We start from the raw sequence: 24,683 nt of genomic DNA on the forward strand, positions 1-24,683 counted from the left end.
GTCCATCTCTGGTTTGGCTGGCAATGAAGAGTCAACCTGACGTATGCTGACTGTGGGTAATATTAAAAACTGTGACCATCCAACATAAGGGTGGAGTGCTAGATAGTCAGAAGAGTCAATCCTTCTCGGACCTGACTGATAAGGTGTGACCATGCAAGATAGGACAGGCACATTTCTCCTGCATCTTCTATGCCAAGCCTTAAACCTCTGGCTCTCTTCCATGTCCACTCATTACTGACAAGAAGAGGGGACTGTGTGTGTTCTCAGTCCCTACACATGCCAGCTGTCTGACCAGCACATACGCGCTGACTGGCCATCTGGAACCCAAAGCAGAAGAGAAACCTGTTTAGCTCACTACAGCATTCATGTTGATCTTTGTCTTCTACCAGCAGCTGGTTCTCATGAAAACATGAGATCTTATGGGCTTTGAGTTGTATGTCAGTTTTGGTTGAAATTGGGCAATGGGTTCAAAACTTACTGAGGGTGTGGGGGAGGAGATGATACTGGCAGACAGATGGGCAGGCTGGGAGGCAGATGGACAGACAGACAGTGCAATCTTCCTAGGAAGACAGACTAAAGATAGCAGTGGTAGTGTAGCTTGCCTCTCTTCTTCCAGCACATTGTAACTTCTCTTGAGGCCTTCCTGAGCACTACTAGAATCACTGTCAACACTTATAAACAGATTGCTGGGGGGTGCCAGCTGAGTCAAGCCCTTGGTGAGATTAAAACTAGCAGAACTTGGCACCTGCCTCTGATGAGCTGCAGCTCCCTCCAGCTCCTGAAATCAATCTCCTCCCTCGGTGCATGAGAGGGGTGTGAACTGAGCGCTGCCTGACTCTACTTATGGCCCTGGGAAGGAAGGCAGGGAGTGCCTGTGGTATAGCTGTCCATAGCGTGATCTTCTGCGTGAGTCAGCTGGGTGCATTAAGTCTCATGGCCTGTTTGAGCTGGACAACACATGATTCAGGGAGAAACTGCAGCTCTTCTTGCTAACAGCAGTGACTTGCCTGTCTGACCCAAGGGGGAAGTGGGTGCTCTCCTGTGTGTGTTCATGTCCTGCTATTGAAGATATTTTGGTGTTTCTTTTGTGGCGGTCCTGAAGGGGAAGCGTGTTGTCCAGATGTTCTGCACTGATGCTCCTCGCCAACACGAGGCATGCAGAGCATATGTCTTTGGTGTAAGCAGAACAATCCAATGGTGCGCTGCCAGTATTTCAACACGGGTCTTCCTAAATAATATTCCTTTAGCCAAAGATGAATCTGAGGGGGTGAGGAGTGCATATTTTAATTTCTTTCCCATTTTTTTTTACAAATAGATTTTCTTAAAAGAATAACTAGGATGGATCAATAATATTTGGAAGACTTGCATGAACCTGCTTAGTGCTGAAAGGACAGTATTTTGGTTTTTTAAATGTATGGACTGTTTAGAGAAGTTAGTGCAGCAATGTCTAGATGGAGCATGTTTATGCCTGTGTCTGCAGAGACCTTCTAGGAATCAGGAAAGAGTCAAGTTACCAACCATTTTTGGAAACCTTATCTTGCTTCTCTGCCATCAGCTGGTGGGGTGGGAATCCTCTATCTAAACTACTTTGAGATAAGAGAAAGTCAAACTGACCCTCCAGGGGAAAGACTGGTGCACCCTGACTCCTAGCACAACAATCATGACAGTTGCTTTGCCCTCTCTTTTCCCCCCAGTCTTTTCCTCAAAAGTTTCCACCATGAACAAATCTGTAAAATCCTCTTCTACCTCCAAGGATTTCTGCGTATACCTCTTTTATTTGCTGGCAGAAGCAGCAGCAGTGTGGGATTTCCTTCCCTAGCTCTTGGCTTTGAGATGAGCCTGTAGTGTAGTGCTTCAGCTGAGATGATGGGTGCAGAAAGGAGGAATGAAAGATCAAAGCTTTGGTAGTAAATGGGGTTTGTGGACAGATGATGCTCAAGGTGCCAAGCATGCCCGGAAGGATTTTCCCTGTTCTGTCTGATCATGTCAACTGGATTCAGACTTTCTGTATATAATGCTGTTGCAAATCCAGGGCCTGAAACTCTCTGTTGCAAAGCCAGACGATACAAGGCTGTAAGAACTTTTTCTCTTCCTCCTCTTGCAGCAATAGATGTATAGAGGAACCATGTAGCACTGACTGATCTCAGCCAGCCATAATTGCTCAATAAACAACAACGTGCCAGGCTTAGTTTTGTACACACTGCTTCTCTGGTTGGTTTTGGCTGGCATCCACAATGCAGAACACAGACTGCACCACTGGAGGGCTCACAAACTATTTAAAGATATATTATCTTATCCTTATGACTAATTTATAAGCTAAAAGATTTATGCAGAGACATGTCTCTAAAATATTCTGTTCTGTTCCAAAGTCAGTCTTGCTTTTTCCTAGACACTATGGCTTTCTCTTCTTTAGTCAAGTAAACATACCAATGACTGCTTTTTGCCACCAAGGCCTATTCATAACATTTACCTCCCTTACCCTCCAAAAGACATTGGTTACATGGAAGTAGCCGCATGGGAGTCATCCTTGGCCCGTGCTAGAGGAGACAGTGCAAGTTGGTCAAAACCAAAACAATACTGGGGAAAAGTATTCAGCTTAAATTACTGAATTTCGGTGCTGAGGAATGTTCTCCAGAGTAATTTAATATGCAGGAAAAGGCATAAGCTATAACCACTCCAGTCAGTAAGTGCAGTCATACTGCTTAAGTGTGACTTTATGTGCAGTCCCCAATGTAATAAAAGTAATAATCAGGCCATAGTGGGCTGGAGCAATAAAACTCAGGGTGCACAATTTTTCATTAAGTACTAATACCTGTTAATGTCAGGACAAAATGCATTTTTATAATACGAAAAGATTTCCAAACCATTGGAATAGTTGTGGGATGAATAATTGACACATATTTTTCAGGCTCAGAAATGCTTCAGTTCTGGGTGTAGTAGAATAAAGCCAGGTGTCCTGAAGTCAGAAAGTAAGAGCTTAATTCTCCTTCACTGTGCATTTTAGGTCACTGTCCCTACCTGGGCAAAGTTGCTATGAGGTAATACCAATTAATACAAAAAAGGCTAATTTTGTGGTGGAAAGTCTGGAGCCGCAGAAGCAGTTTTTTACCACCCGCATTAGCCATCTGGCAGATGTTATGGGACTTCCTTCTATTCTGAGTTAGTGTTGATAAAACGGCTGCAGGAATCCTACTGCTGGGCCCTGTGTCCACACTTTACAAAATTATGTTTAACAACTGGAAGGAATTCAAAGAGAATGACAAAATATAGACAGGGCTGGACCCATGCTTTATAATCAGGAATTTGTAGAGGTCAGCCCACTGAATTTAGCAAAACAGGATGATTTTTTTTTTAATGGGCTGTAATTATCTATCTGCTATTACTGAGCCTCTTTCATCTCACAGAAGAGCCAAAAAGGTAGGTTAGAAAAATTCTAGCTAGAAATGAGATGTAGTTTGTTAGCAAACAGGTAGCTGACCACTGAGACAGCTTAACAGGGTAGAGGTGCTATTAGCATCACTTGTAGTCCTGAGTTTGCCATAGGGCAGCTTTCTAAAAGAAATAAGCCAAAATCAAACAACCTGACTCCACTGTGTTTGCTTTAGTAGAAGTAATAGACTCTTTCTACTAAAGAATGTTTTGGGAAAACAGGCAATGTATATTATTTAGGGGTTCAACAAGGAGTTTGGGGATAGCCATGAAATCTCTGAGTAGGAGACATAGAAGCAGTGCAAACGTTCAGCTAGTGTTTATGTGGAAATGTAGATAACTGGTCCTTATTTATTACTGACTCACCCTCTTGTCTCCGGACTCCAGCAATCAGGCAGACTTAAAAGAATGTATTAATTGCATAAAAGTTATTTTGAAGGTTTTTAGAAAAGCCAAATAATTGCAAACATCAGGATTCTGCGGCCACACAATTTCCTTTCGTCACTGCCCCAGCTCTGCCTGTAACTCCAGCCAATGCATGTGTTACAGAAGTAAAATGGAGACCAAGACAGAAAATTAAGCTACAAAGTTGTACCTGAGAGCATGTCCCACTGCTGAGCTCCATGTGCATGGCCCACATCTCAGCTCCATATCAAAATAACATCTCAGTTGTTTCTGCATAATTTTCTTCTTTCACTTAGCGCTCAAGCCATTATAACACGGCTTCCTATCTCTGTGAAGGTATAAGTCTTATTATTACAATAGTTTTTATTTTTCTAAAGGCACATTAGGTGGTGTCGGTCACTGGCCTTCCAAGGTCCCATCTTGCAAGTCATATCACTTTGTGAAAACATTTAGTGTGCTGAACCTCTTAAGATGGTGATAGTATACAATGTAAAGGAACCTGACTTAATATTATTTAATAATAGAAATATGAAGTCCAAGAAGAGGAAATACTCCAAAAGAGGATGAGTAAACATCTCTTTTGCCCCTGTCCTTTCTCACCTGACACTTGAGAAAATGAAAGAGAATCAAATGTATTTAGTGCCAAAGGGAGCTAATTTTTCTCCCATCATTATCCAAGCATCTGAGGCATTCCTTACCTATTCCCTTTACCGTCTGGCTGCCCTACAGGCTGCTCATCTCCTTGGGTGAACCACATTGTGTCACACTTCATGTTTTGTATCTCATCATTACATCAGAAGCAAGAGGTAAATCAACCTGAAAGACACATTCGAAGATTTTTGGTTATGATGGCTCTGATAATATAAGGGTCACCCAAGGAGCTTGTTTTCTATTATTCTTCCACCCTTTCCAAAACTGTATATGGTGACATCTATTAAATAGCCCCAGTGGTGCCTGTCGCTGAACGAATGGAGAGACCGAATCATGGGACTGTCAACAGTGACTTAGGAAAAAGGGAAGGTTTAACTGAGTTCCTGACCCAACAAGAGCTAAACCTCTTCTTTCTTTCACAGACTGCTAGCACTCTCGTTGTAGCTGAAGCAAAATCTTCTGGAATCTACAGCTGTGTGGCATCCAACAAAGTGGGAAAAGCCAAAAGAAATGTCAGCTTTATTGTGACAGGTAAGATCTAGTCCCCATTGGAGCCAAACATGTTTCCTGGTCCTGGGTTTCTAACTGTTAGGCCGTTGTGGCTTTTTTCATATACCACAGTCTGAGAATTGTTGTAATGTGTGCACCTGTAAACTCAAAACATGATTTTGGGTGATCCTGGAAGGGTTTTTCACAGCAGGTGGTCTGGATTTCTAAGAAGGACACCGAATTTGGTGAATGACTCATCCCTCCATCAAGTATCCCACCATGCATGACACAAATTCTCACAAATATAGCAACCTGTAATTCCCCCATTTAAATCACCTAGCCTCTGCAGTCATTCCATACATGACATTTTAGTGTATTTTCATAAACCAGTAACCAGTTTTGTGTGTGACACCGACGGTGTCTAAAGCCTCATCCTGCTGCCGACCAGGAGATCTCACAATGTAGTGCCCAGAGCACTGCTGGTGCCTGCAGGCAGAGTCGTGCCAGAGGAGGGATGCCTGGGGTGCCTGGGCAGCCTCTCACAGCATTCAGGGACTATGGCAACTTGTAGGTAGAAAAGTGGCAGGGTATAACCTAGAGAGTTCTGCTCCCTTTTCTGAGAAAGACAACCTTGGATGTCATTTGGGCCATGGTACCGAGAAAACTCATTGTGTTAGCTGCACATATGAGTACGTTACCAGTTATTTTTCCATTACTAGGTATATGCAAGTGTTTGCAGGTTCAGAAACAAATGATTAAATATTTTATTTCAGGAATTACTGAAGAAAAGCCACAACGAGTTTTTGAGAATAACTACTGCATTATTTAGATAATGTCTGCAGATGCCATAACAAAAGAAGTGTTTTCTGGCAAAAGATGTCGTTTTGTTAACAAAGTGGCTGTTCATAGAGCATTTAGGCTGATGACAACTTTTAGTGTACGTCATTAAAGACATTAAATTCGTTACAAAATATGAGAAAAGTCAAAAAAGTTAAAACATTCTGATACTTTAATCCCAAAATCATAATCATGGAGCTGAAAGGTGAAAATAATTTTAATGTATCCTATTTAATTTTTGTTGTTTTTCTCACCTGTTTCTGTTGTCAGTCTCTCGCTTATCATTCTGATGAGTGATGTAAGTGAAACTCATCCTTTTACTATACTGAAAGATATCGAGAGTAGACACACACTCACTAGATTTGGTTAAAAAAAAAAAGAAAGAAAACTTCTTTGAAAAATGTCCCTCCTGCTGATTTCGTGGACCAAAATTTATATTTTTAAATATTCTGACTAGCTGTAGTAATACATTTCCACATTTAGAAAGTGCCAATTATCTATAAATATAGAAAACTGGTAACAAGCATGAGAAGTAGTTACTGAAGTCTAAACAGATGAGTGACACATAAGCAGGTTGTTTGTTAAAATGCAGAAACAAAAAGAACATCTCCATGTTCTATTAATGGATGTGACAAGAACATTTGCCACCTTGAAGATGACTGCTGTCCTTGCTCTCAGATCACAATTTTGCTTTCTTCCCTATCCTTACATTGTGTCTTCTTGGACAGAAATCTAAATGACACATAGTTCTCCATAAATGAACATGCCAATGGAGCTGGATATTCTCATCTTTATGTAGGGACTTCACATGTAACTTCAAGCAGCCACAAAGAGTCACTCATGGAGGCTGTCGCACTTTTCATGTGCAAGATGCTGAATTTGGCCTTCTCTAGCTCTTATTCCTCAGTCTTCAAAATGTCACATGGAAGATCCTGAAACCAAATGAAGGTGAAGTTTGGTGGGCTCCATTTGTTGTACCCAAATCTCCCTTTCAAAGTTTTGGTGGAGGTTTCAGATATTTTAGTGCTGTGACATGAAGGAGTTCGTTTCCCTACTTACACTTGCATTCTTAGATCTTGACCAGGGATAGAAGGAAATCCTTCTCCTTGATACCAAAGCTTGCATGAGAACATGCAAAATATTATTACTTTCCTTTGAACACTCTTATATTGGCTGGTGTTCAGAAAGAGGAGTGGCTGCTTTATTATGGCTTGGACATTCTTAATATCTTGACTGGTGACAACTTTCTATATAGGGTGGTGAAGTTGAAATGCATTTGTCCTTTGAGTTCCTGGAGATGAGCACTTTGATTATATGACATGGAAAGTCCTGATCATCCACTGACACTCAGTGGCACTGATTGAAGGCAGTTTGTTTAAACAATGCTGCTGTTTTGTCCCTACAAAAATCAAGTTAGGCTCATTCTTCTGGTTTGTGCACATAGCGCATCAGTTAGGCTCGCGCAGTGTAATCATAATCCTCCTCCATCAGGCTGAGACCAAACTGCTGTGGCTGGCTAACAGCCTGTGTTTCATATGCATAGTATTTCCTTCTGATGAGTCCAAAACCAATATTTCAGGTCTCATACGACAGCATGGAGCTAGTTTTTCTTATGTTGTTGGGTCTGCTGGCACCATGCGAAGCTAGCCTGAACCACACAAAAATAGGTGTAAGAGAAGTGTCTACGCAGGAGAAGGTGATCCCTTGTTGGAAGAGGAGCTGCTGCCCTTTGTAAATGGGAGAAGCCAGAAAGGACTCTAAAGAGCAGATGGAGACAAAGTCTGTCCTGAATAGGAAGAATCCCTTTCCTTGGAGGCAATCTCCTTCAGGCCTTATCCTGAGGATTAGAAAACACATGTGCTCCAGTGAAGCAGCTGTGGTGGTGTAAGGAGTCTCTTTTCTATAGGCAGAAACCATTGGGAAGGTGGTGGGAAGGCAAAGCTTGTCCCAGCAACCCTAGTTTGGCAGAGGCGTGTTCCACCCCTTCAGTGAAAGGTAGATCTGAGGAAATAAGTGCAAGAAGGTATAGCAGAGAGGACCCAGTAAGAAAAAGCCCTTTCTTAAGTTATTGTAAATCTCATTATTTCTGGACTTGAAGTGCAACTTACGGATGTGTTTCTGGGAGGTTTGAGAGTTGGATACTTTTATACCCTGTGCCTGAGAGTGTAGGACATGAGCTCCATGGGCTCTGCCGTAGCTTTCCTTTCCTCTGTCAAATGGACATTTCTGGGGTGTTGTCACACTGGCTTACCTCTACAAGCAAATCTTTGTTCAGGGCACAAAAGTAGTTATAAGCCTTATATAAAAGCAATGTGGAAAGGTGATTTCTGAAAGCTGTCCTGCTCATTGATATGGAAACAGTAGCCATAATGCCAAATTTAACTGTGGTAGCCCCCTTCCCTCCAGCCTGCCCCTTTCCCTACATTTTGGGCTGTTTTGCTGGCACACAGCAGGCCCATGGGTGTGTTTGCAATTACAGAGGGTGAAACAGGAACAGCTCTGCCTTATCTCCCTGGTTTCCCAATGTCACTAAGCGCATTTTATTTTGAGATTCCTGATGGTGCTTGGCAAAGATAAACAAAATCTTCCATCAGGAAACCTGGGAGCTATTTCCACAGGAAGCTTCAAATCACTAAAGTAAATAAAACCCTTTTACATTATTCCCAGCCACATTATTTAGCTAGCCTGAGTCTGTAACAATTGTTGAGAGGTGTCATATATTAGGGGGCTTGTAGCCTTTAAACAAATGGTTCGCTTGGAATCCTGTGCATTTTGCTTTCGTCCCTAGATTTATTCAGAAAATAGTCTTTCTTCACAGAAGACACATCTAGGAAGGCCTCCAGACCTGACAACATGGAAGTAGTTGCAACTATACTATTCTGTTGGCACGCTATCCTTTTATGTTAAAAATAGTTCATTTGCCTCAGTCCCAGGGGATATTTAGTTTCATCTTAAGAGTTTTGCTTGGCTCTTCCTTGCTTTTGCTGAGCGCTGGCATCTGCGAAAGCCAAAAATTAGCAGTATTTCAGACCCATACCCTGGCTTTCCCAGCACATATCAGAACAATTTGATATGTACAGTGAGCAAGATGCAGCAATTTCTTTGATCCAAATACTTAACCACAATCAAAACTTTGACCTCTTGAATGTTTTTAAGTGTGTCTGAATTCAATGCTTTTTACCAAAATCAGGCACAGGATTCACTTCCTCTGACTTAAATCTTAAAGTTAGGTAGCTAAGCTTAAGCTGGTCGTGGTGGATCATTTCATATTAAAGTATGAGGGATCAGGATCCCTGGAATTTGACTCATCTTAAGGCCGTGGGTTGCATTGCCCTCTGGAGGTGCCTGTGTTACTCCATGGGCTGTAAAGTTTTGTCCATACACAAAACAACTACATTCAAGTAGTTGTCTACGATTTGATGGCTTAGGCTAAATATTCTGTACTTCCTGCAAGGAAAGGTTTCATCTTAGTAGCACTCCCAGTCGATGTGTTCTTAACTGAGACCAGAATCTGGCACCATGTGCCCTTACATATCAAAAGGATGCTGATGATAGTCGCTGATAGATGAGTTCATTAAATTAAAATTTTTTCTTTTAGTTTTGATTGCTGGAGAGAGGGGAAAAAAAGGGATCCCAATAAATTGTAAGAGGAACAAGTCAACACACAGCTTTAATATCCCATCTAATGTGGTAGTATCACTGCCTCCATTAGGCTGGTCTTCGGACTCCCCACCAGAACTACAGCTGGTGACAGGCACACACTTTGCTCTCACTGCAAGGGCACAACAAGTTCAACCAACAGAAACCAGGTCTCTGCCTGGAAGGCATCTACAGTCAGAGGAAATTTCAATCCAGGACTTGCAGGAGCTCATTTACCCTGTGTTTAACACTCAAGGCTAAGTGTGGAAAGAGGATCTTAAAGGGAGCAACTGATGCCAGACTTCCAACAGCCAGAACTTTGAACGGCAGCAGTGTGCAAGTCAAATTTGTGATCCCCCTGGGGAGGCAAAGCAGCCTAGTTTGCGTTGTGGGGATTCAGGGAGAAGTTTTCTGATGTGTTGGTCAATCAGTGAAAGAGCTTGCTGAAATAATGTACGGCATACTATTCACTGAAGATCTACTCTTTATGTGTCTCTGCTGCTGTGACATTATACCCAAAGCATCGGTAAGCGTAGAAGTGAATGTAAGTTGGTGTTGAGCTGTTCATGCTCTAAGACACAAGAAAAGAAGGCATAATTCTCCATTATGAAAGATGAAACCATTCTTGTGATTTTAAGTCAGGTTCACAGCCAAGTGCTGTAGCAATTAGCAGTGAAAGAACAATTGAGAATGGCCAAAGTCGAAGTCACTTGACCGAGAAGAAGGAAATTACTTTATCAGAATATTGGCTACAAATAAACGAAGAGAGGTTGCATTCTAGGAGTAAAACTTGGAAGTGCTTTCTCTCAGGAACTTGCTTCTACTTTCACTGAGGTCAGTGGCATAATGCTCCTTCACTGGAGGGATGAGGCCCAGGTGGAGGCAGCCGGGAGGCAGTCGGCACCACTGCGGGTCTGCACCACTCCCCAGGCAGAGGAAGCTGCAGTAACATTACAATGAACTGCAAACACGACTTTTTAAAGTATGACTTTTTACATTGTTTGTTAAATTATTCCTGCCTCAACTCTCTGCTCTGAAAAATCTTTGTGAAAACTTAAGTCATATTTACTCTTAGTAAATGGTTGGCATGATGATTTCTCTCAGGTGGAAATATTATTCATCTATGTTTAATGACAAGCAGTCTGAATAGAGTGGTCTTCATCCTAGTCATGCTCACACACAGCGGGTACTATTTCTACTTTGCTCTTGGATGGCGGACACGCTTTAAATGCATGGACGGTAAATACCTCTGTTCCAAGGGAAATGTCAGCTGTGTAATCACAGGTTCACTAATTTCTCAGGATTTGAAGCATTTTTGAGGAATAGACATAATTTTTCTGAATACTCATGAATGGCAAGAAAACAATATAGCCAAGCACGATGAGCTGCAGTATTTTCCTACTGTCCTCTTGAGATTCATTTTCTTTCATGCCGTTCACAAGCTGGAGCTGAGATGAGAATTTTTGTCCTTTTTCATAGTCCCACTGTGCTGTCTTTAAATAATTCTGCTTTTGGTACCTTGCCCCGGCCTGTCTTAACTTGGCATAACATTTACACAAACTCATTACTTCCAAGAGAGACTTCAGTTTACACCAACTGATGTCTGAGCCCAAGTGTCTCATAGCTCCAAGACAAATTGTAATAGCTGGAGCCTAGTATATGAAAGGAAAGATTAGAGGCTTCAGCAGGAAGACGACGACATTGATTAGTTCAAAGGCTTCCCGATAAAGGGGAAAATTTATGCTGTGTTAATTTTGGCTCATTCACTTCATATAAACTAAAAAGTGTGCTTGATTTTTGACAGATGTACCAAGTGGATTCCATATTAGTATGGAAAAAATGCCCATCGAAGGAGAGAGTTTGGTATTGTCCTGTTCGGCCAACAAATTCTTGTACAAAGACATTGCTTGGATTTTACCGAGGACAGTCAACAATCAAACAAAAGCCAAAAGGTCTCTCAACAAGGAGTACTCCATCACCCTCACTCTGACCATCAAGAATGTTTCCCTGGCACACTCGGGCACCTATGCCTGCCGAGCAAGGAACATATACACGGGGAAAGAAGTGCTTCAAAAGAAAGACGTTACAATCAGAGGTGAGCACTGCAACAAAAAGGCTGTTTACTCTCGGATCCTCAAATATAAAAGCACAAGGAATGATTGTACAACACAAAGCAATGTAAAACATTAAAGGACTCATTAAACAGTAACAGGTGTCTCATATCATCTTGATTTTTTTATTACTGTTGCTACCTTTCAGGCCCTGAGGTGGTGCACATTCCCCCATGGGTTGGACGTAGGAGGAATAGCAAACAAAATCATAACACGTGAGCTTCCAGTTGAGTTCAGACGAGTGTTTTCTGCTTTGACAAGGCACGTGGAAGCTGGGGTTTGGAAGATCCCCTGTGCTACATTTTGCATGTTATTTTTTCTCTTGCTGTCTCCTACTGAGCGATAAGGAAAACTTTGGATCAATCTTTTCTTCCACTTTGATATCGGCCTCGTCAAAAGTGTCAAAGCTGAATAAACTGATTAACTTTAAAAACTGCTGTTTTCAGTCAACAACGGACATTTAATAAGTTAACTTTAATGTGCAGAATGAGCACAATTCAGGTTGAGATTGACTGGATTATATATTTTTTATTTTAATCTGATCTTGATGGACTTATAAATATTACCTGCTGAGCAAGTTCTAATGCTTATTTATTTGAAATTATTTTCTACACTAAAGTACATTAATCTTAAAAACTATCTTCTAAAGGAAGTATGCAGGGAAGAAATAAAAATGTTGATATAATGCACAGACCTATTATATCATTTATAATAATGATGATTTTAAAACTGACAGACGTGAACCATGTTTCTCCAAATAAATCCAGGTAGACTTCCAGTTGCTGTGTTGGTCAATTTTTAAAGTCAGTTCTGCACTAATGTAAAAAGCTACTGATAAAAGTGTGAGTATTGCTCCTGGCCTGAAGACACAGGAATTTGTAATGTTGTACTTATTTTATTAAATGAGAAATATTACACTAACACGACTGACAAGGTTGCAGCCAGCACAGTGAGTTGTTTAATATGTTTTTAAAAATACAAATTTGAAATTGAAGCCATTAAAAATATTCATTGCTTTTGGTATGCAAATGACAATTGGATTTATTATGGGGATTAAGAACCAGCCAAACTGCTGAAGGAGAATTAAGGGCAACCTAAAACTTCCTTGTGAGCGCTTCCCCTTTTTTTTCCTTTGTCATGATTTTGCTATGAGATGTTTCTGTGTATTATAAATTCTGTATAAGGAAGAAGCTACTATTTTTAATAGATCTGATAACTTTATTTTTTTACAATACATAGCTTTTATTATTTTTGGTTACATTTATGATTGATCATTTATATAGCATTTACATAAGCCATAACAAAAACAGTCCGTAGTGACCAAAATAGCTACAGCAAAGGAACAAAGTGGCTGTGCTTTTAAAATAGAGGGTGACAACATGACAGTTTCTTGCGCTTGGGAACTCACCAGACTATTTCCTCCTTTAGGTATCGAGACTGTGTCCCACGGCTAAACTTGTCTTTCACGTGGGAATTGCTTTTGTCAAGTGTGAAAGGGTAAACAATAGCATTTCCCCATAATGCCAGTTTCATGGAGCCTAAAATGCTTAGAAAACAATTGATAACCTGGAAGTTGTCACAGTAAAGAAAAGAATAATCATTTATATCTTGAAATGTCACCTATAGCCTGCTTGTATACAGTAGCTCTTTTGTTCATTATTAGTGTGATGGCTTCCAGAAACAATGTGTTCTTGCAAAGGGGCCTGGGTCTCTTTTTTTCTAAAATATGGCTAAAAAGCAAGCGAAATCATTGGTGACTGCTTAAAAACGGGGCAAGTGCACTCTTTAGCATTTGCAAGTGTTCAAAAGGATTACAATACAGAATCCCCTTTTTTTATGAGCCTATTTTGTGAGAAGACATTTGATGGCAAGGTGGGCGGTAATGACAGGACATTATGAATTTTCCATGGCCTTGGGAGCCGGAGCGTGATGACTTGTAGCAGCCAGTTGCCAAGCAATATGAGTTTGGGTCAAAAAAAGAGATGTGGCAATCAGACTGTTCCTCTGTGAAATTGTTGTGAATTGTGATTATGTGTATCACTACTGGGTGGACGTCCTGCCAGCCTGGGCTTGACCAGCGCTCAGAAGGCCACACTGTGCAAGGATGTTGCAATATCCCAGTGTGGCTGCCCGTGTTGGGAGGCACAGAGAAACCTCACTGGAAACATTTGGGGAAAGCAGTTCTTGGTGGCCAGATAAAAACTACTGATGTCACTTTTGATGTCCTCAGATGACTGGATAATCTCATCAGTTTGGGGAGTTTCTCTGCTTTCTGTTGTGTAATATATTATCTAGGGAGAAAGGTGTGAATTATATTTCTTGGGGTTTTTAAGTGTTAAAATTAAAGCTTGTATTTATATTTTTGTACTGGTTAATAAAAATAAGTGAACAGACAACATAACCATAACAAAGGTCAAAAATGGATGGAATGCCAAAGTATATCCCAAAATGAACAAATTGTAATATTTTCCCCCCATTTGCCATTGTATGCTTTTGGAAATGCAAATTTTCCCTCCTTGCCACCCTGGGTCAGCTGAGTGCTTTAACACCAGCATCCCCTTCTCCCCTCTGTGACCCCCTCCTGTCGCTCCCTTGGGCCAGGCTCTGCCTACAATGAAGTTCCCCAGGGGCACTGAGAGCAGAGTTTGGCCCAGCAGGGCAGCGTTTGCGGGCAGGTACCAGGGCTGGGGACGAGCCCGGGGCGCTGCCCCGGCTGCTGAGCCCTGCACTGTGCGTGCTGGCAGCCAGGGCAGCCCCTCAGCTTCAGGGTGAATGAGGCAGGGCATTGGAAACTCCCCCTCTTGGCTTCACTGCAAAAATGAATGGGAGAAAATGGGTGGTTTGCAAAAGAGAATAACCCTCAGGTTGACAAAATCCTTTAAAAAACAGCTGATTACAGCAGAGAAATTATTGAAAGTATGTGAATGGTGACTGGATCTAACTTTTAAGAAAAAAAAAAGTTTTTCTTAATATGAAAACCCATCTTTAGTGTATGGCTATAAACAAATTAAAATTAATCACAAATAACTCACAGAATGTGTGATTTGCCTTTGTTGTGTCATCTTGTCCGCCTTCATTTTGGATGTCTGGGCTGGGGTGTCCATCAGAGACCACTGATAAAGGAGAAATGGGGAGCATACGTACATAGACACATGTCAGAGAGTGCCTGTTCATAGACAGACTGTGTTGTGAAAAATGAGAACTATGCAAAAATCAAGGCAAGGTGCCAATGAGGAGAGGGCAACCTTCTTGGCTGCAAGACAAGTATTGTTGACCATGTCATTGTGTAGGTATTTGATGAAGAATTTACTTTACAGCATCTCTCATGAACATTACTGTTTGGGAAGCGAGAACAGATTGTTTACTAAACTGTAAACAAAAAAATAGCACTGCCTGTAGAATTTACAGACTTGCAGCTCAGAAAAGCCCAAACTGGTCTTTGCAGGGTCATGACTCTGCTGGAATTAATTTCAAGGGGTAGGAGCATAGCAAAGACAGCCTACTTTAAAAGTGCTTTTAGGACTACGGGGTTCAAGCACACTGCATAAGCTGGTGATACATAGGTGCTTACTTCTTCTGGAGAGTTTTCATTTATGGTTGGTAACAGAATGATTGTGAAGCTGGAAATGTCTGATAGTTGTTTTTTTCTGAAAGGATACAGAATAATCTTCCAAAGACAGGATATCAGAAATTCAGCTGATATTATACTTGAACTTGGTGTACTGTTATCTATTGCAGTCTAAAAGAAAATATTTGCAAAGAGTTGGTTTCTGCTTTGTTTTGGTTTGGTTTCTTTTATTTCATATTTTGTAATGTGTGTTTTACCATGTTAGTAACTGCTGATCCTGGCAAAGTCCTTGAAGGGAAAGATTGCAAATAATCAGTTCTTGCAAGACTGGGGAATTTGAAGGAATCTGCAGAGCATTTGCATCTGTGAGGTTGCTCAGGAGCTTCCTGGATTCTCCATCACTGCTTTAAAAGGGACCAAAATGCCAAAAAGGATGATGTGAGAGTTGCAAATGTAACAGAAAGATGTTGCCATATCATGTGTATAAACATTGCAGATATCTTGGTCTTTCTCAGAACAGCTTTCAGCTCTGTACAAAATAGGGGAAGGAGTGGCAAAGGGTTGAAATGAGGATGAGAAAGATTCATTGTTTTGCTTCTTTCAGGGATGACTTTAACATGATGTTTACAGAGTGTTTTTGAAATGCCCTTCTGGGAGGCCCTTGAGCAGAAGCAGAACAGATGAGATGCACTTCCAGTACTCATTGTCACTGACTGTCATGGAAATGTGTTTTGTTACATTGCGTTCGTATGAATGTCAGTAGATAAAAGTAAAACAGGAGTGGTGTTGCTGTGCTGTGTGGCCTGCAAGCACTCAGCTTCGGCCCCTGCTGTCCAGGTTTCCAGCGTCTGTGGCCGCCAGAGGACATGGGTGCATTTCTCACCAGTGCAGTTTTGGCAGCCGGGCTGTGGTGTGGTTTGGCCAGGCCTTGTTGTGTTCAGCTAAGTATGTGAAAGGCAAAAGTGGAAGAATTTATGAAGACTTTGGGACATGTAACACAATGCTTTTGTGCTTATGCTTTCTGGTTTTAGATGATGTGAGTTTACTGAATATGATTTGTAACCACTCTTTAAAGTAAGTAAATTATAAAAGTCACATTCATGGGTATTGCGGTGTACAGAGCTGCATGGTGCTATCAGTAACGCAGAGATACTCTGCTACAAGGGTGTCCTGCTAATTGTCAAAAACTTTGGTGTCATAGTTTGCTTCTTCTGATGATGTGAAACTCTGAGCTTTCATAGAAGCTTGTTGCTTTCAATAAACAAATGTGGTTGGTAATAGAAGGGAGGAAATCTTTTAAACAATGTCAGCACTGAGTCTTCATTGGTCTTCATAATCTGCTACTGCTGGGTAACAGGAGTACTCTACACACCAGACACTCTTAAGCAAACTGGAACGGTAAATAAAATCTGTGAACAATGACCTTGGTAGAACAGCCATAGCTGTTTACATCAGTAAAATTCTTGCAGGGAAGATATTTAAACCCCCACAGTTACAGGAATGTAAAACGGAGGTGTTGTTTTGTCTTGTAGCTCAAGAGGCACCAGCCCTGCTCCGGCACCTTACGGATCAGACAGTGAACACCAGTAACTCAGCCATGTTGGAGTGCCAGGTTCGTGGCATCCCTGAGCCCCAGATATCCTGGTTTAAAAACCATGAGGAAATACAGCAAGAATCAGGTGAGAGCTCTGTGTACTTGCTTACCTCTTACAGCCTTTTTATTTACCCGTTTGCCTTAGGTAGCCATTTGCAGAGTCATTGACATCGGCACCCAGATGTAAGGAAGGAATATTTCCTGGGTGTTATAGGCAGGCAGGCAGCAGCACAGGTGGTCGGGCTTATTCTGTCTCACTTCAAAACCTCAGCCAGGCTGGAGGTGTAGGCACAACAGGTGTCTATGGAGTCAGTGGAAAAAATATAGCTCTCAATTTGCATCTTAGAAGAGTCATCTCCAGAGAAACATATTTCTCTCCATTTACTATAGAGGGAGTCTAAGGATCAGGTGTCTTGGCCAGCGTTTAGCTAGTCAGGAGAAAACCAAGCTTGAGTGATGTGCATTAGGAGTACCAGTGGGAGTCTGCAGTCAGTCATGCCAAGTCTGTTCCAGGTTCACAGCCTAGCCACCAAACTCATTCCTTATCTGAGGTCTCTAAAACTGAAATGCATCTGCCAGCAGCCAGGGAATCCAGGTCTCACACAGCAGAAAGCAACAGCTTCCCAGCTGGCATGCTGCAGCTACAGGAAAACGTTGGGAGATACTGCTGTGTCCAGAACATGGTTTCAAAGATCAGCTAAGGCTACATGTCCAGCTCTGATGGCACCACAGTCACGGAAGAGTTCTTCCACATTGGATCAGAAGCATACAATGAGCTAGTGTTACAGGCTCAGCAAAAATGTTCAAGGAGGTTTGGTCTGTAGGAACTTGAATCTAATCTTCAGTAACAACTTTTTAGAAAGTTTGTGTTTCAGGTTCTGTACTGCATCATTGGAATTACTGTAGCATGAATAAAGGCAGCTGGGAAAAACTCTGAGGATTTCTCTAAGAGAGGCTGTGCAGACTCACAGCTCAGACACTAAACTTAATCTAGAGCCAAATTCCAGGAAGCTTTACAGTGAACACCTTGTAATGTGCATTATTAACACTATCTTATAAAATGAGAGATATGTGTCTGACTTGGGTGTAACGTAAAGTTAGGAGCCAGGAAGATGTCTCTAGAGTGTAGGTCAGAGCACTTTAGTTAGGTGCCTGAAATAGATGGTGGGAATACATTTTGATGGGACTGGAGCTCTGATGGAGCCAAATGCACAAGTACGTACTTGACTGCACATTTCCTGGCTGTACAGTGCCTTAAAGGCAGTCCTGAGGCCAAATCTGCTGCCTGCCTCTTCCTCACTTGCTGAAATATTGCCCAGGCTGCCTTCTGGGTTGACCCATCTGGAATAAACAAGGTGTTGAAAACTTCAGGTAACTCCTATGTTATAGGGTGCACCTCACGGGACCTTTCTTTGCACTGCCTGGGGTCCATCCGAAAAGGAGCCCGTCATTCTGTGCCACATGGGCAAGTGAGATTTGAAGCAAGTCTGCTGCCCATAAGGCCAGGGAAGATGCATGGAGCTGGGTCTTGGAAATGCTCTAAGCTCAAGCTGCTTCTGGTGTAGACCTACACCTGTAAGTGCAGTACTAAGTAATCAGACCACCCATTTTCCAAAACTTGGAGGCATGTTGAAGAACTCACTTGGATGAAAGTCTAGGCACAGTGCTAATCAATATACATGATACCAAGTGCTCCCAAGATCATTCCCTTAGGCGGAGCTTTTTCACTCACACAAGCGCTTTGCAAACACTGATTTCCAAAAGATTCCCAAAATAACCAAGTAAATTTGGCTTTCCTGAAGATAACATTGTGTTGTGCGGTTTGCTGTTCAGATTTCTTTTGAGAAGAACTTGAAGCAGATATTATTACACAAGGGCCTGTTTTTGTTTATATCCTGGCTCACTCTCATTGCAAAATATTTCATTTCACAGGAATAATTTTAGGGCCTGGAAGCCGAATGCTGTTTATTGAGAGAGTAAAAGAGGAGGATGAAGGACTTTACCAGTGTATAGCCACCAACTTAAAAGGGTCCGTGGAGAGCGCAGCATATGTGACAGTACAAGGTAAAGCATGACATTAAATGGGAAGAGCAATCTTGCCAGGGTGATATTCTTACTCAGGCTGGAAAGGCAGGGGTATGACTTGGGGCTCAGGCAGTGATCTCTGAAGGCAGCAATTTCAAGGAAATCCTAGCAAGGGAAGCATACCAGGTTGGAAAGGAAGCCTAGCAGGAAATGCTAACTCAGAGCATGTTTACACTGACCTAAAAAGAATTGCTTCAACCCAACAAAGATCGGGTCAGGGTAGAAGATAAATGTAAATTTAGTATCATCAAAACAAACAAAAAACAGAATAAGGAACAGTCTCCTACCGACTCATTTTCCCATTTCAGGTTAATTCCATAGAAATCAGAGGCCTGAGGTATTGTCTATTTTTAATGTAAAGTGGACTAGAATGTAAAGCTAAATTGGACTAGAAGATTTTAGCATAGCTATAGCTACACATGCATTTTCAGATGTACTTGTAAGAAGCAGGTATGATCTAGTTATTTCTGTAACCGTTACTTGAGTTATTTTGCTATTCATTTAAATGTCCAGCATTGGTCTGCCTCCTGCCAAGCTTGACTCAGGTCTGTGGCAGTGACTTCTACCAGGTAATTTTACATTACATAAAAATAAAGTTTCTCCAGTGACTTTTCAGTTTCATTGAATACCCTATCAGTTTATATATTATAAGAGAAGTAGGTTGACATTCTCCATATAAGTCAGTGCCATGTATAAATTCAATTTGACATAACTTATCTTATTGATCTCATGTGTTAAGTAAATAGCCATAAAAGCATTTAGTTTCCCTTAATAGAAGGCAATTTGTCTACCACCGGGTCTCTTAGGCAGGGATTATGTCTTTGCAGATGCTCTCATACAATTGCTAAATGTCTCTGAATACTACTGAGTGTTTGGGTATTGCCCTACAGCAGAAGACGATTTCAGTTAGCGAATTAGTATTGATTTTCTGCCATGATAGTGTTAGCAGTCTCAGTTAATGGTGATCATTGATGATACAATGATGGTTTTTATTTAAAAGGCCAGGGTTAAGTATATGTACATGTAGGCTGGCCTGACCAGGGTAATCAAGGAGATAAAAACACCTATGTCCTTATGAATAATGTTAAGGTTTTTACGGCCGCTATAATAGCTAAAAGAATAACTTGTGCCTAAGTGCTTGCTGTCCAATGCATCCTACTTATTAACAGTCCTGGACAATCTAATTCATTATTGTATTGATTTTTAACATCATTGTAGCTCGGGTATTTATTACAACTGCAAGCATTCTGTCAGATGCCTTCTAGGAAGTCATATCTCCTAGTCTGTTCCAGAGGAAAGACAGTGGCCAGGAAGGCTTCTTCTCTGGTTACATGCCCTGGGGGACCACTGGCAGTGTTCTTGTGTGACTCCTATGGGACCTCTTAGATAAGCAGGAGATGAAGTCTACCATATTAAGATCTATAGCTTTGAGACTGGATGGTGAACAGAGAGAGAGTTTGTCATGTATCCTATCATCAAGGAAAAATCCTTTCCACCCTCTCTCTTCCTACTGCCTGAAGTGACATCGCTGGAGGTTTTCTCACTCATTCCTATGCTGAACTGGAGTGTCTGTCCCTCTCCCAAGGGATGGCAGCCTCTCACTCCATCCCTGAGCCCAGAGGAACAAGATAAGGGCTTAAATGTGGGTCTCTCTCTAGGCTTTGCCACTTGCTTGTCTTTCTGAGAAATACAGACCTTGCGACTGCTACTGCAAGTAGCAAAACCTTCCCTCCATCCTGGTGGCTTTCAGAGCGTGGGGCTGCAGATCAAAGGGAGCAGAGCAATGTCTCGTGCCGATGGCCGCGTTTAGCAGATTGGAAGAGTAGTTTGTGAATGAGTCAGGAAGCAAACTGTCTGCTCTCTTTATTTCCTCTGAAAAAAGCATTCTTATACTCACAGACAAAACTGTGTGTTATTTTTGTATCCGAGATGGATGAATGGATGGTGGAATCCAAGGGCTGTCTTTAAATAATCGCAGGCCATGTTTGGTTTGGAAGCCATTCTTGCCGGGCTGTCTGAGGAGAGGGACCGCGTTTGTGGGCATGTCAGAATGAAATGTCCACTTGCTCTAGGCTGAGGAACTGTGAGTGAGGCAGTGAATCTGCAGGCAGTGAGTGGGAACAGCAAATGGTTGCTTCTCCTCCCAGGGACCCTCACACCCCCTCGCAGCACGAGCCAGTGATACAGCTAGTTGCAGAGCTGTTGCACCATTTGAAGGGGATGTGTTGACAAAGAAAGGAGCATCTTTTACAGTTCACACTCACTGAAACCCAGATGTATAGCAAGCAAATGAATACAGCAACATGCCCTGTCTTAAAGCTGATGCTTGATAACTTAATGTGATCCCTGCTGATGAAAAGGAAAACATCGCATTCATGAAGCATTCACAGAACTATTCTGACACTACGAAAATGGTGTGTTATTTTAAAATAACTGTCTGGTTTTTTATCTACCTACCTTTCTGACTTTCTATCTCAAAAAGTTGATGTTCCTTTTGAGTCACTCTGACTCTGAAGTCATCAGGAAAGTTTCCACACAGCTTAACTGGGATTCTCTCAGCTACTGATTGAAGTTCAGCTTGGGTTATGTGGGTGACTGTAACAGAAAAGGCGAACATCAGGGGACACTTAGACTCCTGTTACCTCAGAGAACCACCAAACGGGGTTGGAAGGGTGTCCTGGAGGTCTCTAGTTCAACCAGGATCATCACCAACACGCCATCCAGTCAGTGATGGCTTTGTCTGGCCAGGTCGTGACGACCTCCAAGGATGGAAATTCCTCAGTGTCTCTAAGCACCCATCCCAGCGCTGCACTGCTGTGATCATGGGATCACACGGATTAAGCAGGGTAGACCACATTGGTGTAGGGATCAGGGACATTTTGGGTGCAGCAGAGTGGTATTGGTGCCCCAGGCATTCCTTTTCCCCTGTTTGACACCTGACACAGAGCTGCAGGGGCAGGAAGGGGGCTGCCACTTGCTGCAGCAAGTCAGACGGGCCAGAGCTGCACATGGGAGAAAGTCTAATGAGGGGTAAAGGTCCGGGAGGTGTAAGGGGGGGCTAGTAAACTTGGGCTACCAGGCAGAGAGAGGGATTTGGTCCTGCTTACAGCCCCGCCAAACTCTCCTAATCCTAAAGCCTCTTCTGAGTCTTCCTGCCTGTACTGCCAACATCAAACCTTTTCCTACCCAGCCAGCTCTGGCTGCAAGGCCTTTAGCAAGACTAAGAATCTGGCGTCTGACAACCCAGTCCAACTGAACCTGGAGAGATGCTTTCCAGTTGCTTAAATTTGCTCAGATATTTCAAAGACAGCACCTTCACATCTCTTCACTAACTCCTGGGAAGCATACTGTAGCGCTTAGGCAGTTGCTGCCTTTCACCCCAGGACCGGCTGTACCGTGCCTCGCAGGTTTTCCAAGTCCTGCCGTGTGGAGCAGTGGCAACAAATGAACCTTCAACCCCTCCAGGTTTTGCTGAATAAATGTCAGAAACTATTTCTCGCCATCTGCATGGGTGTTGCTCAGAATAAAAGAGGAGAGTATCCATATGTAAAAGGAAATCCTGATGTCAGAGGATAGGCAAGCTGCATTAGGCTGTATCATTTATGCCATCACTGCGTCCCATATCTAAATCAAGCCTTTAAAAAAATACTTGTGAAAAATTAAACGCTTTTGGTATTTTTGGGAAATAGTTAGTTCATATCTCCATTTGTAGTTGCAGTCGTATTTTTCTTCAATGAGCTTTATTCTCAAAGATCCAGAATGGACATGCCAGAGGAATCTTAGATATAGGGCACGAATGCAGATCTGATTATCATCTTTAGAGAGGGAAGAACTTATGTTAGTTAAGCCAAATCCACAGGAAGCAATTCAACCTCTAAACAAAGCTCTGTAGTCTTGCCTAAAAACAGGCAACACATCCCTCTAGATTACTTGGTAAGCCCACCAGTGAGACATCAATCATCCCTTTTTCATGTGTCAGGAGTAACACTGAGCTGCCCGGGGTCTGAAACTGCTGCAAGTGCAGTTGACAAAACCACTGTGAAATCATGTTCAGAATTACTGCTCCTTGTCCTCTCCTTTTCTCTCTCTGGAGGGTGTATCAGAATAAGAGGCAGAGCATGAGGGTTTTTTTGCATTTGCTACCAATCAGATGGAAAACATATTGTGGGAAGTGTGGTATTTTGACACGATCACAGGATTTGCAAAACAGACTGCTCTGAAACCATTTTACAAGTCCCTAAGTAGCAGTCTGAAGTGAATTTTATTTTGGCTTTTTTTTTCTGATCTGTCAGTGGGCTCTAATACTCTCCAGATTTCTAATGTTCATGTTTTCTTGCTGCTCCATTTTCAGCCATTGTTTTTGTTTTTCCTTCTCTGTGCTTAATCTATTCCCTGGTTTGGAGAACTCTCCCAGCTCCTTGCCAGCTGAGGTGCTGCTAAGGACTGAGATGGCCCCCTGCCCCCTCGGGGAGCCCCCTGCCCTCTTGGGGAGCCCCCTGCTGCTGGTGTTACTGGTGGAAGACCTGAGGGCACATAGCCTGCTGGGGGAACCAGCAGGTTGGAAGGAGTGCTGGGACCTACATCCCCGGTTTCTGGCCACACTGCTTGGTGGGGATTAGGATCAAGACCCCTGTGCCAGACCAGGTCCATCCAGACCATGCGAAGGAGAGCTCATGGACTGCTGCCAGCTGCAGCATGAGCCTCCAAAGGAGCTCCGAGCTGCCCCCCAGATAGGTTTTTGGTGAGGGCTGGCAGGTTTCTAGCAGCACAGAATGGCTCACCGAGCTGGGGCAGAGCAGGCACAGTGCACGAGGAAAGGCATCAAACATCCTGGACAGCAAAACCAAAGCAGGAGCACTGCCGAGTGCCCCAGGTCACACCTGGATTCACCAGTGTCTGCGTCAGCACAAGCCCTCCCTAGAGCTTCTCCTGCACATTATCAGCAGCTGTTGCACCCCGGCAGAGCTGTCTCCTCCATGCAGCCCCATCCTCTCCCAAGGCTGCTGGGGACTGAGCATTTCTGAGACTTCTGCTCCTCTCTTGGATGTGGGCTTGGCCAGATGGGTTTCACCGTTGTAAGGTGGCGGGGTGGGGGGAGTTGTGAAACTGCATGAGCAGGCCCACACACATTCTCACACAGAGAAAATTTGGCTAAAAATACCATGCAGCTGAATTTCCACCTCAAAAAGAAATTACTATCTGACTGGCCATCATCAACCTGCTTTACTTTACCTCCTGCACCCCAAAGAAGAGCAGCTGACCTTTTACTGAAAAAATTACAGATGGATCAAATGCAATTTTGCTGTGTTTGGTACAACAGCTTTGCTGGGGAGACCATTTTTTCCCAGGCTCTGTAAGCCAGTCCAAACAGAGATTAATACCCCATTGAAAAGAAGCTGGTCCTTCCTGGTATTTTATTTTAATGGCAAAGAAATTTAAAGCGCCCTTGCTTTGCAGGTCATTTTCTAAAATGTTTGCTGCTTGATTTTCCCAGGCACATCAGAGAGGTCAAACCTGGAGCTAATAACCCTGACCTGTACCTGCGTGGCTGCGACACTCTTTTGGCTCCTGTTGACTCTATTCATTCGCAAGCTGAAGAGGGTAAGAATGGACGGGGATCTCCCAGCAGCATCTGCCTCTCCTTACCAGCCCTTTGCTCATGCTAGAAAATCCTTTCCAGGCCACTGGGATTGCTGAGTCTACCAAAAAAATAAATTGATTCATTTGCTGCTGGCCTTTGTTCCCGGTGCAATCACCAGGCTGCTGATGGGTGCCCAGGAAACCGTGACTTACAAGGCTGGATATGAGTAAGCCCAGAAGCAAAGCCTGGGTGGGGGCAAGGCTCTGAGACTCACAGGCATTTGGGTGCCTGACT

The 24,683-nt window shown here is 42.7% G+C and overlaps 1 protein-coding gene across 2 annotated transcripts in view; it reads left to right on the forward strand.

The window, feature by feature from the left end:
- Positions 1-24,683, forward strand: part of FLT1 (fms related receptor tyrosine kinase 1) — a 114,997-nt gene that overhangs the window by 58,951 nt on the left and 31,363 nt on the right. The window contains exons 12-16 of one of the 2 annotated variants that reach the window (XM_064441087.1): positions 4,908-5,016; positions 11,255-11,545; positions 16,662-16,808; positions 18,656-18,787; positions 24,303-24,409. In XM_064441087.1, coding sequence (XP_064297157.1) covers positions 4,908-5,016; positions 11,255-11,545; positions 16,662-16,808; positions 18,656-18,787; positions 24,303-24,409 — 786 coding nt within the window. Of the gene's footprint in view, positions 1-4,907; positions 5,017-11,254; positions 11,546-11,709; positions 12,295-16,661; positions 16,809-18,655; positions 18,788-24,302; positions 24,410-24,683 lie in introns of those variants that run through there. The other variant, XM_064441088.1, reaches the window with a different exon arrangement.

Source organism: Phalacrocorax carbo, chromosome 1 (assembly GCF_963921805.1).
Source record: "Phalacrocorax carbo chromosome 1, bPhaCar2.1, whole genome shotgun sequence".
In the NCBI taxonomy this organism is placed as follows: domain Eukaryota; kingdom Metazoa; phylum Chordata; class Aves; order Suliformes; family Phalacrocoracidae; genus Phalacrocorax; species Phalacrocorax carbo.